Source organism: Rhea pennata, chromosome 1 (assembly GCF_028389875.1).
Source record: "Rhea pennata isolate bPtePen1 chromosome 1, bPtePen1.pri, whole genome shotgun sequence".
NCBI classification, from domain to species: Eukaryota; Metazoa; Chordata; class Aves; order Rheiformes; family Rheidae; genus Rhea; species Rhea pennata.
The window spans coordinates 190,263,372-190,280,104 of NC_084663.1; the positions used below are offsets into that span (position 1 = coordinate 190,263,372).

General features: G+C 42.3%; 1 protein-coding gene across 3 annotated transcripts in view; it reads left to right on the forward strand.

Annotated features, from left to right (window-relative positions):
* Window positions 1-715: 715 nt before the first annotated feature.
* The window catches only part of DCLK1 (doublecortin like kinase 1), a 251,768-nt gene continuing 235,750 nt past the window's right edge, over window positions 716-16,733 (forward strand). For all 3 annotated transcript variants that reach the window (XM_062567108.1, XM_062567109.1, XM_062567110.1), the window contains exons 1-2: window positions 716-961; window positions 4,221-4,609. In XM_062567108.1, the coding sequence (XP_062423092.1) occupies window positions 4,234-4,609 (376 nt within the window). In that variant the 5' untranslated portion in view covers window positions 716-961; window positions 4,221-4,233. The remainder of the gene's footprint in view (window positions 962-4,220; window positions 4,610-16,733) is intronic.

The following is a 16,733-nucleotide window of genomic DNA, read 5'->3' on the forward strand; positions in this document are numbered from 1 at the left end:
CTGAGGGGCTCAAGCATGAGTGGAGCTACTTAGTCTGATGAAGTCTGAGACGCTCTAGGGCAAATGCGATTTCTGGGAAATTTAAGCAGAAAACCCGCAGTGTCTATGGAGGTTAGTCACCTCCAAGGTCAGGCAGTGACCGAGGGCCACGGGGATGCCCGACGACCTGAGTAGCTAAATTCACGTCAGAGCCGCCCTCAGCACACAAGCCCTACCACGGGGCGCCAGCGGGCTCCCAGTGCTCTAGGATCAGGCCAGCCCGTGCGAACACCCAGCGACACGTTTGGTCAGCAAATGCTTTTGACAGGCGCTCTCGGGCGTCGGGCCGAGGCCTGTCTGCGGCAGGCAGCGCGCCACCGGCCTGAGCCCGCTTCCCCGGGCGGAGAGGGAGGCGGCGAAGGTGGCGGGCCGGCTGCGACCAGAACCGCCTCACGGGGGGCCCGTTAGGCATAAGCGGCCGCCCCGGCGAGGGCGCTGCCCCCGGCTGCCCTGCGGCTCCCGCGGCGGTGGCGGGCGCTGCCGCAGGCGGCTCGGGCTCTGCCCCGCAGCGCGGAGGGCCGGGCGGCGCGCAGGCGGCGAGGGGGAGCAGAGGGAGAGGGGGCGGCGGCGGCGGCGCCGCCCTCTGGAGGGAGAGCCCGCGAGAGGCTGGTGTGAAGAGCCGCATCTCAATGAGGGCCGGGCTAATGCAAATCACTGCAATCGGCAGCAGCAGAAGAAAGGCGAAGCAGCTGCAGCGCGGGCTCCCCAGCAGCGCTCTCCAGCCGGGGGAGGCGTAACAAAGGCATCCGAGCCGCTTTCTGCGGCAACTATTGCCATTAAAGCCGGGTGGTCGCCGGGGGGGAGGGGGGAAGCCGCCGCCGCCGCCGCGTTTCAGCCGCTTCGCATTTCGAGCCGCCGCCTTCCCTGCGCGCCCAGCGGGCACATCCGAGGGAGAAGGTGCTCGCGAGGCTCCGGAGAGCAGGTAAGCGCCGGGGTGCGGCCGCCGCTCCGCTCCGCGGCGGCGGCGCGCGGGGCCGTTGGCGGCCGTTGGGGCGCGGCCGTTGGGTGCCCGCCGCGCTGCGCCGTGCTGCACCTGTGCCCATTGTGTGGGGCGGCGGCCCCGGCCCCGGCCCGGCGCCTCAGGGGAGGGGCAGCTCCGCGGCGGGCTGCGAGCGCCGCGGGCGCCGGCACCCGCCGCCCCCTCGGCAGTAGCAGGGGGCTGTCGGCGGGCGGCTGCCTGCGGCTGGGTGTCTGCCCGCTTGCTCCTGCGTGAGCCCTGGCTCTGCCTCGGGGCTGCCAGGTGCCGAGGCAGCGCGCTTCTGTCACCACGCGGCTGGCGTCGCGCTGCCGGGCTGTGGCGGAGCCGAGCGCCGGGTATCATCGCGGAAGAGGTTCCAGCAGCCTCGGTGCATTTCAAACACGTTTCTCCTGCCCGGCAGAATAAACCCTCGTTTTTCGCCGCTGTCCTGCCTTTTGGCCTCCCCCAGTGACTTGGTAGTCAGCCTGTTCCGTAGTCTGTGAATGGTGGTAAATTGGGTCTCTTGTCATGTCGCGGCAGGTATTTTTGCTCAGCGTGGATGATTGTTTTATGTAATCGCTCACCCACACCTGCATTATAAATAACCCTTTAACAGGTGCATAGGATGTGAATTACTGAGCATGGTGGTTTCCGTGGGGGAAAACCAGGGGTGTGTCATTTTATTTATAAATTCTTACACACATACATATACACACACACACACATATAGAGAAACATCTGATGAGATCAAATTATTTAGAATTTCTTTGTCTGCTCTGACCTTGTGGTTTGAACACGCTGTTCGGTAAAAGGCAGGGCTGTGTTGTTCAAGGGGAGCTCTATTTCTGTTTTAAAGAGCTTCATTGGGAATTATAGCCGTTATTGATTAAAGCGTAAGCGAGTGGAAGAAAGGGCAGTGACTGACACTGTTCCCCTTCCCGTGCCCCATAATCCAAAATTATTTGAGCTGAAAGACTATAAAAAGCGTGTCTTCATAAAAACTTGTATTTTCTTCTTATTTTTTTTCCCTTGTGTTTGAGTTGGTTTGAGCAAATGAAACAGCAGATCTAGAGAAAAATCCATTTTTATTGACACGGGCGTTGCTTCTGAGGTAAAGGATTTGCATTGTGAGTTCTCCTGGGATGGTTTAAACCCGAATAAATGGTTCTTATTGGAACTAAAAATGAAACAAAACACTTGCTAATAAATATTTTGTACAGAAACATTGGTGGTATGATAGTTGTTCTAAGAATGGCCATTAAGTAATATTCTCTATTTAACCCATAGAGAAATGTCACTGAAATGCCAAAGCAAATTTCCTTGTTTTACTAGTCAGCGATGTGGTGCGAGTGCGCTGATGTAGAAGGATGTAGATTAGAATCTACTTTCTCCTATATATGAGGCAGTAAATGTTAATTAGGTAGTTTTAAAGCTGGGTCTTTACAAATATAAATTTTGCATATATACATAAGCACATGATCCTATAGGCCTACATAACAGAATAAGCTGGGAGCTGTAACCAAACCAGGGTAAGTAACTTCCACCAAGGCCCTGCTCTTGCAGTGGTTTGCTTTAGATGCTTGCTTTAGATGCTTGCTTTAGCTAAGCACTTCAACAGCTCTAAGAAGTTGAGCACATCCCCTTCAGTTTTGCAGCATCGGGGTGCAACTCATCAGGGTCCAACTGTATAATCATTGTTTTAATACAAACTTGTATAAACTAAGGAGTATCTGTAAGTCTCACCCCCCCCCCCCCCCCCGTATTTCCTCCTATTGCTTAATAGTTGGTCTGTTTTTTTTTTTTTTTTTAATGGTCACCTAATTACTAGGGATTGAAAAAAGCTTGTGCTTGCCATTTTTTTTCTTTTCATTGGAAATCAATGAGAAAGACCACTTCTAAATTAGGTCTGTGTATTAGTGCTATAAATAAACTTACTGTGCTTTGCTATTCTGCAGATAACTGCAAAGGTAGGTGTCCCTTAAACTAGAAGAAATATGTTTTGAACCTAATGATCTTTTTTTTTTTTTTTTTTTGAATCTTTTTTTTCATTTTATTTATGAAGATTAACATCCCACTTGTAGTAATTAATCTTGTGTTGGTCACAAAAAGGAAAGCAAGTATATACCTCCTTAGTTGCATTTTGGAAAATATGAGCTTCCTTTTGTGTGAGCTGTATTGAACGCTGGATCATTTTGGTCAGAACTGGCCATACTGAAGTGTCTTTGCTGCTGTCAAACCTGGAAGACGTAAATTGCTAATCTGCCTGCTGACACTGAATTCATCACTCCTTCAGTGACAGTTTTCCTGCTGAAAGAATCTATCAGCATTGATCAATTGAATATTGGGCCTGGGATATTAATAATATATTTGGTAATTTTATAAAGCATTAAAGTAGCTTGCTCACTGAATAATACTAATTTCATGACTTCCTCAAATCTTTTTTTTTATTTGTCTTATTTATTCCATGATATTTGAGCACTTCTGTTGGTTTAGAGTATGTGAAGTATTTGCACAAGGGCAACTGCAATAGCTTATTTCAAAGCTTAGGCTGTAGGGAAACCAATGATTGGAATAAGCAAGGGCTTTTTAATAGTGGAATTGACCCCTTAAGTCAGCTTACTGGTAGTGATAGTCCTGATTCTCTTCACCAACCTGCTACATCTTTCTTCTAGGACTTCTTCATTGCTTACTGATTGGCAACAAGTATTGTCTTCTGAGATGGTAACTTCTGAGATCACAGTAGGAGCAGTTTAGTTGGGGCAAACAGTTTAGACTGCAAACTGGTTATGTCACTTTTAATAGGATTCAAATATCACCTGAATGTAAGATGAGAAAAAGCAGAAAGCTGACTTGTTTGCTCTTTTTTTCCAGTAGTTCAACTTTGCCACTTCAGTTTCAGGGGTCTTACTGAATTTAAATGAACATTCTTTTATGTTTGCATGTTGCTAAGCAGTTGGTTTCATGAGTGGTATGTCTATGATGTATAAAACCCTCATGTCTTACAAACTAGATTTTTACAGCATGACAAGAGAGCTATAAAGTGAACATGTGAATGTAGTATGGTTTTGTTCAAGCTTTTCTTCTGAACTTGGAAAGGAGTCTTCTTGTGTGCCCTGTATACAATAAAATGTCTCAAAATGAGCTCTCTTGGAATGTCTCAAAATGAGCTCTCTTGGAATGTGTAAGTTCTTAATCTTTTTCTCTTTTCTTGTGCATCCCTTAGGTTGAACTTCAAGATGTCCTTTGGGAGAGATATGGAGCTGGAGCATTTTGACGAGCGTGATAAAGCGCAGCGGTATGGCAGAGGGTCCCGGGTAAATGGTTTGCCTAGCCCTACCCACAGTGCCCACTGCAGCTTTTATCGTACCCGTACTCTACAGACCCTCAGTTCTGAGAAAAAAGCTAAGAAAGTTCGCTTCTATCGTAATGGAGACCGGTATTTCAAAGGGATTGTGTATGCCATCTCCCCTGACCGGTTTAGATCCTTTGAGGCTCTGCTGGCTGATCTGACCCGAACTCTATCTGACAATGTGAATCTGCCCCAGGGGGTGAGAACAATCTACACAATTGATGGCTCCAAGAAGATCTCCTCCTTGGACCAGCTAGTAGAAGGTCAGCAATGATATTTGGAGGCGTAAAGTTGTATTTGAATCAGTGTTTGTTAAATTTCGTTAAGTATTCCACAAGTGAGTAATAGTATTGTTCTTATTATTGATAGAGAAAAGAATTTCCAATGGTATAGCTTGAATTGCAAATACCTTATTGTGCTGTGAAATATTTTTATCTTGCCTTACTTCTCTCTTTTTGAAAGTGTCTGACTGTTCCCTTTCTGTTAACCTAGTAGTGATAAGCCTAGGTCTTGAAGACCTCCTCTGCTGCTTATTCTGAACTTGCATGTTTAAAATGCCAACGAAAGTCTAGTCAGTTATACTTGACAAGATCTATGATGCCCATTTTCATAGGTTTCATTAGCAGATATCTTCACTTCTACATGAAAGACAGTTCTAATGAATTTGCCTCTCTCCCCTTTGAAAAGCTGTTCTCAAGCGAAGAGCTCAAACTCTTCCATACGAGTAATTATGCCTTAGCTAAAGTACTCTGCACTCATGCAGTGGAATAAATGTAGGCAACCTTTTAGAGTGATGTTGTATCTTTGGCTCTGCTGGGGTAGATGGTTTGAATAGATTCAACCTTTTTCTCTCCTGTGGAGTTTTTCCTTTTCCTCTTCCTCTGTCCAGTGACATCCTTGCATTACTCTTAAATAAGGCACCTGTACCTGTAGCATAAAGCATTATCAGTTACTCCAGCATAAAGTGCCCCTGGCTTGTAGCTGGCTTCGCATTCTGTCTGTAGGCAACATCTCTTAGTAGAAAATGTCAGAACATGTAAGGCCTGAAAGCATTAATTGTACATAGCTGTAAGTGCGTTTGTTTTTGTCTGTGAAGTTCAAGGGCATAGATTTGGCTCTGTAGAAAGGAAGTAAAGCTTAAACAACTTTGTTTTTGATGTCTCTCCTCTCTTACCCCTGGCCCCAATGTGCCATGGGCAACCCTGTAAACTAGAGCATGGGCCTGTTAATGCTTATGGGAGTAATCTGATAGTGTCATCTCTCTGTGGCTGTAGCCACAGGAGAGCCCATTTAGATTTGTAACAGATTGTATTTCCTCATGATTTTCATTTTTAGCACTAGGTGAAAGAATTTTCAGTACCATTATATTATGAGAGAGGATGAGAAGCAGGGTAAGTTGGGGAAGAGAAGAAGTTGTTAATGCTGAATAAGGCTCTTGAAAGAGAAATGGATCTTAATGTAGCAGGTATTCAGCCACCAGTGAGTTGTCTCCTGTAGAGGAGAGCTTTTTTTAAAGAGAAGTTTTGAAAAGAGGGTGTTCTTGATGATCCTCCCTGCATTAAAAAGCAGAATAGAGAACAACATGAAGATGCTCAAAGAGAAAGTTGGAGTGGTGGGATTGCCTATGCAATAAGGGTTTTCGGGGTTAAGACTGTAGTTTTGATGAAACAAAGAAAACTAATATTAAGATCCATATCTTGAATTCCAGGGCTGACTTAGAACTGTATTTTTCAGGGCAGTATTTAATTAGTGGAGAAAATCAATTTCTGTACGGATAGACCAATATTAATCAACATCTATTTAAAAACAGCATTTGTATACTTTCTTCTCATTAGCTGTATAAATAATTGTACTTATTTGATTGGTATGCTCACCAAGAAGCATGTATCATTGATATTAATGTTGATTTGCACAGTCTCTTGCTGCAGCCAAAACCAGATGCTGGGGGGGGGGGGAGGGGGAGGATCTTGAATGCAGAGGATGAAATCAATTCTAGTTAAGCCTTGTTTATTTTGGCCTCCTAGAGGATAACAATATTGTGGTTATGAATCAGTCATTTAACATGAATGATAGTACCAGGGGATAAGGTTAATTTTAAAAGAAGGGCTTTGAGATTTCTTTTATTTTTGTGAGCCTTTCTTCCTTATTTAATGAACGTACCTGCTTTTCCTGGGTACACTTCAAGTTGGTAGTGATGGTTTTTATGTAAGCTCTTTCCACTCTTTACTGTATAAATTGAATAATGCTTGCATAGTCTTGTACAGCATTAATAAGCAGAGCTACAAGCTATGTGTTTAAATAGCTGGAAAATCACAATTTTTGCCTCTCATCAAATGACACTTTTGCTCGAACTGTTGGAGTATGAAATATTGCTTTGTTCATGATGCAACTATTCCCTTGCTGTATGAGTTAACTTCATGAGACTGCTGTGAATTTGGATAGTAGTTTTTTTCATAGGCACTGAGTTAGTGATTCTATTGTCAGGTAAATGTGATGAGGCCTTTATTTAATGATACTTATTTCCTCTTATGTCTATGACAAAGTTACTGTACTCTTCCCTTCCTACACTGGGGAGTAAAGAGAGAAAAGCAACTAGTTCTTGGGGAAAACTAGCCACTGCTTTTCATCTAAGAGCTAAATACATAATTTGCATGAAAGTAGTACCAGCAGAAAAGAAGTTGTAAAGGAGTTGCTTTTCATCGGTAGTATTTAGTTCTAAATACTACATTTCTTCACTGTGAGAGTGACAGAGCACTGGCACAGGTTGCCCAGAGAGGTTGTGGAGTCTCCTTCTCTGGAGATGTTCAAGGCCCACCTGGATGCAGCCCTGTCTACCATGCTCTAGGTGACCCTGCTTGAGCAGGGAGGTTGGACTAGGTGATCTCCAGAGGTCCCTTCCAACTTTACTGATTCTATGATTGTGCGGCTGGTTATATTGAGGTCTGTGAGCACATCTTTTTATTTGAAACTAATGGCATCTCTGTATGTTTTTGAAGACTTGGGACATGTGGGATTTCTTGGCCTTTGATAATACTGTTACAGAATGTTTCATGCACTCAGTAACTTCCTTTCTCCTTTCACCGTAACTGAGGAAAGAATATAATGGATTCAGATTACCTTCTTTGTCAGACCGGATGTTCAGAACCCTTTTTGCCATTAGAGAATGGCTTCCAAATGTGAAATGCCTTTTTCCTTTGGTATAGCATGTATTCAAAGCCTCTGGGAACAATGAAGAGGAAGCTGCTCTTAAGACTAACTTGTCTAGTTATAAAGAAGGTCTTAGAAAAGAACTAATTTGATTTGCTTTTCCAAAGATTAGTATAACATCTTTAAACCAAAGAGAAAGGTGGTCTGATGGTTCTTATCCTAAGAACATTTAGCACTGTGACAAGAACAATAATAAATTGGAGTAAACGGGATAACTCTAAAATAAAGGTATTGTTTACAGTTGTTATTCTTGGGGTCCTACTTCATGGAACAATGACCGCAGAATCAATTGATGGCCATAGCTGCATCCATTTCTCATTAATTTTTATTATAATATTACCTCAGTCTTGGGAATGAACCAGAATCAATTGTTTTAGGTTTCCACAATTCTTACCACAAAAGATGAACCCTGCTGCAGAGAACTTGCAGTCAAAGACAAAGCAAAAAACCCCAGACCACAAGATGGGCAAAGGAGTACTAGGAAACAGTATTGTCACATGTCAATGTGACATGCCACTGGGTGCACTGCCAAACTGTTATGAAGATTTGCATGCGTACGTATGCACACACACACAAACACACACCTACACATACACATAGTGTAGGCTTAGTGGTAAAAATAGTTTTGAGGAATGATTTGAAGAAGAAAGATGAATGTCTCTGGGGGGATTATCTCAAAGCTGTAATCCTAATTGAAGGAGCTACCTGAAAGAGCACAAATGTACTAGTTTGAAAATCTGGTAATGGCTATAACTGCTAGTAACAGTGTGGGGACAATCTCACTCAAAGGAGGTGATGGACCCCATGAAGTTAGACTGAAGAGTCTTCCAAGTGGAGGTAATGCAGTTTGTATTTGATGCAGCAGGAAAGCTGCCTGCCAGTGGAGAATTCAGGAGCAGGGTCTCCTGGCTAACTTGGTGGGCTATGGCAGAGTTCCCATCGTTTGTGTGTGGGGGGTCTTGCTATTCTCACTGTCACCTTATTCCTCTTCTCTCTGCTTTCCCCTCTCCTTCCTGTTCTTGCTGCTGCCACCTCTGCTGCCTGCTCCAGCAGTGATGGTGGTGAGGCCAACCTTATCAGCCCATGGGAACTGATTGACCTGATCTCTGATGTGCTCTATGGCAAGACTTAGAAGAGCATTAGCTAACCTCAGCAGTTAGGAACTGATGGGCTAGAAAGATACATCAGAATGTATATTATATCAGCATATATAATGCACTATCAAAATAATAACAGTAAAGTGTCTGTTTAAGTACTAGTAGAGCTGGATCTGTATGGACATTTGTTCATAGGACTGAATTTACACTGGAGATTAAGCATGGACTTTATCCAGGTCTATGAAAGTTAATGAAGCTTGGACTAGATCCTGTGACAGAAGTGCCTGCAATCCTTATATTGTTTAATAAACAAACAGCTGAATAATCCTGTTCATAAAATGGTAGAGGATTGTTAAACTTTTTGGCACTTTTTGTTTATTTGATGATTTGTTGAATTTGAAAAGACTTTCTCATTAGCCACATGTATGCATGCAGTCTGTCTTTCTAAACAATTTTTATTTTTTTTTTAGAAGATCTCATGATTTTTGGATTTTTTTTTTTTTTTTTTTTTTTTTTTTTTGTAATTCTAGGTAGTTTTCAGTGATAATCCTTATGCAAATGCAAGGCCTATATTGCTTGTACCAAGAGTGAACATTTTTTTTGCTTGTGGGGTGCATTTTTCTTGCTTGTGTTTGGAAGAGGGGGAAACTTTTTTTCCTTTCAATCAGAGCAGAAAGAATGATGTGCCTTCTATAAATCAAAGTACAAAACAGCCCTTGTAAAAAATGACATCTGATTTATTCCTGTTTCTGGAAGCTTCTTGGCACATCTGATTGCTAGATGAAAATAGGTAGGGTAGGTTTATTTCCTGAAGATACTTCATCTCTTTTGCACTGTTGCATTGTTTCAGACACTCTAGAAAGACAAGTTTATCTAGGTTATTGCTCTATTAAGTAACACATTTGGGAACTGCCAGGTAATAGCTTATTTGGTTCAGGTTCATCTTCCTTTTGCAGTCTGCTCTGCGTGGTGAGGGATTGTCAGAATTGTGTCCTTTTTCTCCCAGGGCGTTGTTCCTCTGTCTTTTGCTCGTATGACATCGAAGGGGTGGCAGTGAAGAAGGATGTATATATCTGTTGCCCTGGATGATAGGGGTGTCAGTCCTTTCCTGTTCTCTTAAGTCTGCTTTTTGTTCTATTCTTTGGGAAGATGGACTGCAATGAATGACTGCTGCGCTAACCATCTTCAGCAGGAGGCACAACGTTTGCTTACTGCTGTTCTTCCATCTCAGCTGTGTTTGTAGTTTAACCTTTTTTTTCCTAGTAGATGCTTAAAATAGCGTTGGTTCCACATTTGAAGACAGTTAAGTGGCAGTCATGCTGTCTGACAATAAATGGTTATTCCTTCCTTGCTTGCAGGTTTTCTACCAGCTCATGGAACCTTCTCTATGGAGCCATTAGGTTAGGCTGCCTTCAGCCCAGAAAGCCAATCAGAATAATTTCTTTCAAGAGATAGTGACTAGGACATTCTAGTAATGAAAATACTAGCAAGCTGAAGAAAACAAATAAAAAAAAATGTTAATACACTGGAGAGAGTGAGTCAAACATTCAAGTCAGGAAAGTTACAGTATTTACAGGCACCCACTCTGCATACAGATTTTTTTTTTTTGATTATATTTTTAACATGAGACATGTTATGACATTCTGTCATGACTTAGGAGAACTATCCTCTGATGTTAAATGGCTCCTGTGGTTCAGCTGCATTAAATTTTGACGGAAGTATACCTGCAGGTGGTAGGCTTTATTTTATCTTTTATTTTTAGCACAAAGCAGTCCTACAGGATTGGCTTTCTGATTAGCCTTTGAATACTAAGATATATTTTGTCTGTTACACTCTAGATTTTCTTAAGCATTCATACAACTTAAAGTTAAGCTCTCATACAACTTAAATTGTGAGATTACCATTTCAAAAACAGAAAACAAGCATTGTGTATCTTTTTTCTGAACGGATAAAGTTAGATACGTTTAAAATATTCTGTTGCTGGGAGAAGGTGAGGAGGAATGGGGGCTGTCAGGAAAGAGGTACTTTCTAGTGTTTAATAATACTTTTTTCCTAGGTATGTTGCAGATGCTCCAAAACGGTTGGATGTCCTCTCCCTTTTTTTAAAAAATTTTAGTGGTTATTGATACTGTAATCAAGAGTCAAGATTTGATTAGTGACAGATGACTGCACTGTGAAATGCTCACTCCCTTTTCTTGGGAGACTGCAGTCTAATAGATTTTTTAAGTAGGCTGTTTCTACTGTAGTTCTGCTTAAGGTCCCTTCTCCATGCATGTTTGTGGGTTTTTTTTGTGTTCTACAAATCTAATGTTTGAAGATTGTTCTTTCTTCTACAGGTTAACTTTTCCTCCTGTCAATTAGTCAATGCCTGTGTTTGAGGGCTGTATTATGTGCCTGATTTAGAGTTGCTGGTGCTCAGGTTCTGACACCTCTCAGAGGTGTGTTTCTCTGTTGGTCTGGAGCTGGGAAAAATAACTTGTAGCTGCTGTTGGCTGTCAGCAAATTACTGCTTCTGTCTCCTCTCAGGCACAAATTGTTGTGGTGAGGCTATTGTCCATGAGACTGGTAAAGATTACAAAAGATTACAAAAACAGATTACAAAAAAATCATGTTAGAGCTGCACTTAGAATCATAGGATCATAGACTGATAGTTTTAGTCTCGTTCTGATTGCAGTGAGCCTGTTTGATGCTAGACCCTGATTCAGGAGCATCCTTGTTTAAGTCTGAGACTAAAGGACTACAGACCTCTCTGCCTCCTCATCAGAACAGCTGGGGGAGACTCTTCAGGAAACAGTAGTTAAGCAGAAGGTGGATCTATTGGATTAGTTATTCCCCCCTGCAACATTGAGGCAATTTGGTGCTGTCCTTGAAGTAGTTATGCCTACTGTAGAACTTTTTTGCAGCCCTCTTCCCTTTCTTAAGGTAACTATGAAAAAAGAAGTGAGGATGAAAATCAAGGTTAATGCTTTTTGTTCTTTCTATTGAGATTTCCTTCTCACACAAGCACGACTGAAGCTAAAGGATTAGATCAGACATGGAAATTTCTGGTTGCTGTCAGTGTGAGGCTTGGGTGTTAAGGTGAAGAAAACTGGATTTACACTTAGATGTTTCTAGTATTAGGAGTACTTAAACTTTGATTATTGTCCCTGTCCCCTTGACACCCTCCTTCCAGGTACTTACGCACGTTGATAAGATCCCCCTTCAGTCTTTTCTTCCCCAGGCTAAACAGGCCCAGCCCTCACAACCTTTCTTCGTAGGACAGGTGCTCCAGCCCTCTGAGTATCTTTGTAGCCCTACGCTGGACTCTCTCCAGTGGCTCCATGTCTCTCTTGTCCTGGGGAGCCCAGAACTGGACACAGGACTCGAGATGAGGCCTCCCCAGGGCTGAGGAGAGGGGCAGGATCACCTCCCTCCACCTGCTGGCAACATTCTCCTAATGCAGCCCAGGAGACCATTGGCCTTCTTGGCCACAAGGGCACATTGCTGGCTCATGCTCAACCTGTCATCCACCAGCACTCTCAGGTCCTTCTCTGCAGAGCTGCTCTCCACAAGGTCAGCCCCAAGCATGTCCTGGTGCTTGGGGTTATTCTTCCCTAGGTGCAGGACTCTGCACTTGCCCATGTTGAACCTCAGGAGGTTCCTCTCCTCCCAACTCTCCAGCCTGTCCAGGTCTCTCTGAATGGTAGCACAGCCCTCAGGTGTGTCAGCCCCTCCTGCCAGCTTGGTATCATCAGCAAATTTGCTGAGGAGGTATTCTGTCCCCTCATCCAGGTCACTGATGAGGAAGTTGAAGAGGATGGGACCCATCTAGACACAGGGCTCCGAGTAGACTCCACGCCACTGATGATGACCCTCTGAGCTCCGCCTTTCAGCCAGTTCTCAATCCACCTCACTGTCCACTCATCTAACCCACACTTCCTGAGCTTGCCTAGGAGGCTGTTATGGGAGACAGTGTCGGAAGCCTTGCTGAAGTCAAGGTATACAATGTGCACTGCTCTCCCCTCATTTACACAGCCAGTCATTCCATCCTAGAAGGCTATCAGATTGGTTAAGCAGGATTTCCCCTTGGTGAATCCATGCTGGCTACTCCTGATCACCTTCTTTTCCTCCATATGTCTGCAGATGACATCCAGAATGAGCTGTTCCATCACCTTTCCAGGGATGGAGGTGAGGCTGACTGGCCTGTAGTTGCCTGGGTCCTCCTCCTTGCCCTTCTCGAAGACTGGAGTGATATTGGCTTTCTTCCAGTCCTCAGGCACCTCTCCAGTTCTCCATGACTTTTCAAAGGTGATGGAGAGCGACCTGGCAACAACATCCGCCAGCTCCCTCAGTACCCATGGGTGCATCCCATCTGGGCCCATGGATCTGTGGATGTCTAGCCTGCCCAGAAGGTCTCTAATGCTATCCTCCTCAACCAAAGGAAAGTCTTTCCTTCTCCAGACTTTCTCCCTTACATCCAGGCTGCAGGATTCCTGGGGGCTGCCCTTAGCAATGAAGACTGAAGCCAGGAAGGTATTCAGTAATTCTGCCTTCTTTGTATCCCTGGTCACCAGGGCCCCTGCCCCATTCAGTAGCAGGCCCACATTTTCCCTGGTCCTCCTCTTGCTGCTGCTGTGTTTGAAGAAGCCCTTCCTGTTGTCCTTGACATCCCTTGCCAGACTCAATCCCATCTGGGCTTTAGCCTTCCTTGCTGCGTCTGTACATGCTCTGACTGCATTCCTATAGTTCTCCCAAGTAGCCTGTCCCCTCTTCCACATTCTGTGTACTTTCTTCTTCTGTCTGAATTTGGCCAGGAGCTCGTTGCTCACCCATGCAGGTCTCCTGCTCATGTTGCTGCGCTTCTTACTCGTAGGGATGCAATTTAGTTTATGTTCTTACAAGTCTGGGCCTTAGGAACATCTATGTCAATTACAGTCTCAGGCTAACTTCCCTAAAGCAGAATGGGAGCTTAAAGAGGAAGTGTTAAGTCTTGAGCAAGTGTTAAGTCTTAAGTTGTGACGTGATAAAGGGGGGAGAGGGTCTGTATTTCTGTTTTGCTATATGAAGTGCTCCTAATAAAGATATTTAATCCTAGAAGGCCTTGGATATTCTTTTACATCCTAGGAATTCTGTAGCTATTTCTGATGCCCCTCAAGGGAGGAAAAAATACATCTTGGTACAAATATTTTATTGGGGTAGTATGCAGTACTTTTGGAAATGAAGAGGGGGAAGACAGCTGGATGTTCAAATAATCCCATAGCTTTAGTGATAGTAGAGGTCTGTGTCATGGTCATTTACACAAAATTAATCTAGTAACCAAGATTTGACACATGCTATTACACATCCACTAAGAACCCAACTGACCTTTAAATATAGATGGTACTAAAAATTACGTGAGATATTTTCCTTTCATGAAAGGAAATAGAGTAGGTGTAAATCTTCTGTGTACAAAGGATGCAACCATTTGTTATGCATTTTTAAGTAACTAAGTTGGTAATGAAATATAAACTGAAATTCAGAAGTATGGACCTTTGAGAAATGAGCATTTTGGGGACATAAGATTATTTTATTCAAACAACTGGAAAATTCCTCTGGTAACATGGGATCCCCAAGTATTCTTTTCACCCAAAAGAGGTTACCAGTGTTTTTTAAATGTTACAACTCAAATGGAGACAAGAATAAGTTTTCTTGAAAGTTAAGAGACTAAAATCTCGTGAATATAGGATTTTTTGACTTCTGCAAAATATTTTATAAAATGGGTATTTATTATATTGAGTGCGGGTCTGTTCATATTAGAAGAAAAAAACTACAAAGATACTAAAAGCATTATTATTGTTTCTTTTTAAAAATCTGTTGCCATTATAAATGGGATATTGGGGAGGGAGGGTGCATTCATGCTGTTCTGACCTTGTAATAGTTTAAGTGCTAAATATACTGTCTAGGGACATGGATAAAAAGAAGAGAATATGTCTTGTTTGGTCACTCTTGGATCATTACCACTGCTAAGCCTTTTTGTTTCTCTCCTTCTCCATGTATATATTTTATGTAGTATATATAATATGGATATATATATATATATCCATATATCCATATATATATATATATATCTCCATATATATATATATATATATATATAAACCTTGTCTTTTAGATTATCATAGATTTAGTGTAGTAGCTTTGCCTCTTACATTCCTTTCTCAGCACTAAAGATATTATTGCAAAGTACGTGGTAACTTGAACTCACATGATTATTACCAAGCTTTGGAATGTTTCACTTGTCTCCTGCTTTGCATTTTGGGTTCTGCTTTAAAAGAATGCTTAAAAAAAATCAATGGAAGTCTTTTTATGACTCCTGCTTGATCTTATGCTCTGATTGCGTTATCTTTTCTACTCAGTGGTCCATCTTCACATGTTGCTCTGACTTTATACTATCCTGGAATTTTTTCCCTGGCTTTCTGGTAATCTCTATGTTAGGAGTTATCACCTCATCATGGATGGAGCTTTGGAGCATCATGCTAGCTGCCAGTGCAAGGCTTGAACCCCCTTTGCATTCTGGGACCTTATGTCCCTATGGTTACTCCCCACCCAGAGTGCTAATTTTGGTAACATGTCTGCCAGCATTCCCTGTATTCTTGTGGGGCCCTTAAGTATTAAAAATAATGAGAAATATTAAAAATAGTAAGAAAGGAAATCTTTGTATTGATCCCTCTTTCTTACTGAATTCTCTTTCTTAGGGTAAGGATAATTAGCAAAGCCTATCTTTTAGTGTGTGAGGTGATCTTTTTTTCTCTCCTTTTTGCATGCATACACAGGAAGTAGAGTGTTTTGTTTTTCTTCTGTTTGGGTGTTTTAATACCTTGGGCTAAATGTGAACCTAAATGTCTTTATGCTGTTAGCATACACTGAACTACTGAACCCAGAAAAATTAAAACATCTCATATTTTTTATGGTATTGTTCAGGATGGGATTTTGTATTGTTTGTAATCCATCTTAACTGCAGGCTGCCAAAAGGCATTGTCTTGCTAGATTTAGTGTCTGTGTGTGTGTCCCCTGCCTGCCACAGGGTGAGGAGGATCTGCCAGCTGTTTCAGTATTCATTTTGTCTTCATTAGTGCATTTATATTCTGCCAGATCAACAGTCTCACCCACTGGTAGTGCAGTGCCCCACACAGGCATGAGGGAGAGGATGGGAGAGATGGGTGCCCCTCTTACAGTAACCTGCTATTGGATTGAATTAAGATGCCAGTTCACTTTCTACCTTAACTTCAACACTGAAGGCAGATGTGCTGGTATTTTCTGACTCTGTTAGTTCCCCAGAAATACATGGGTGTGTTAATTCTGAACATTTTTTTCATTGTAGGTAGTGCTCTGGTAGAAATATGAGCTATAATCAGCCTCTCTCTCTCTCTCCCCCCCCCTCGCTTTTTTTTTTTTTTTAACTATAGTAAATTTACTGGGAAGGAATTCTGCAATTCTGCTTTACCTTTCTTCTTCCTCTATGTAATATATTAAATCAGTAGAATAATACAGTGAGGCTTCTTGTCTATACATATCCTGTTTTATATTACTTGAAGCTTTAAATTAACTAAATATTAGTACATTTACTATGATATATTCATCTACCTCTTACAGACAGTTATTTGTAACCTATTACTTTTGATAATGTTTCATACTGTTTCCTCTGAAGTATTTGGAGCCTGCTGTTTTGTTAGGAATGGGCCATTTAAGCATGAATGCTAGAGGACTGCTGTGATAATGCACTGGGGCTGGAAAGATGATTAGCTACATATGCCACTTATTGACAGTAGCAGTCCCCACTTCAGACAGTGTTTTTTGAAAAGAGAAACGATGCTTTTAGTGATTTGTAACAGTGTTTTCTTTAACTGTTGATGAGTGATCCTTAATGTGTGTATGTAAATATATATATGTATATATATATATGTATATTTTTTAGTCTGTAGCATCTGAGAAGGGAGGAAATCAGTAGTTTATGCACTGTAGATCAACAATGTTAAGAATAATGTTTAATAATTGTTCATGATTTCATTTGATATTTTTCCTTGGGTTTTTATTTATCTTTTATTATTATTCTCCAACCTATTTT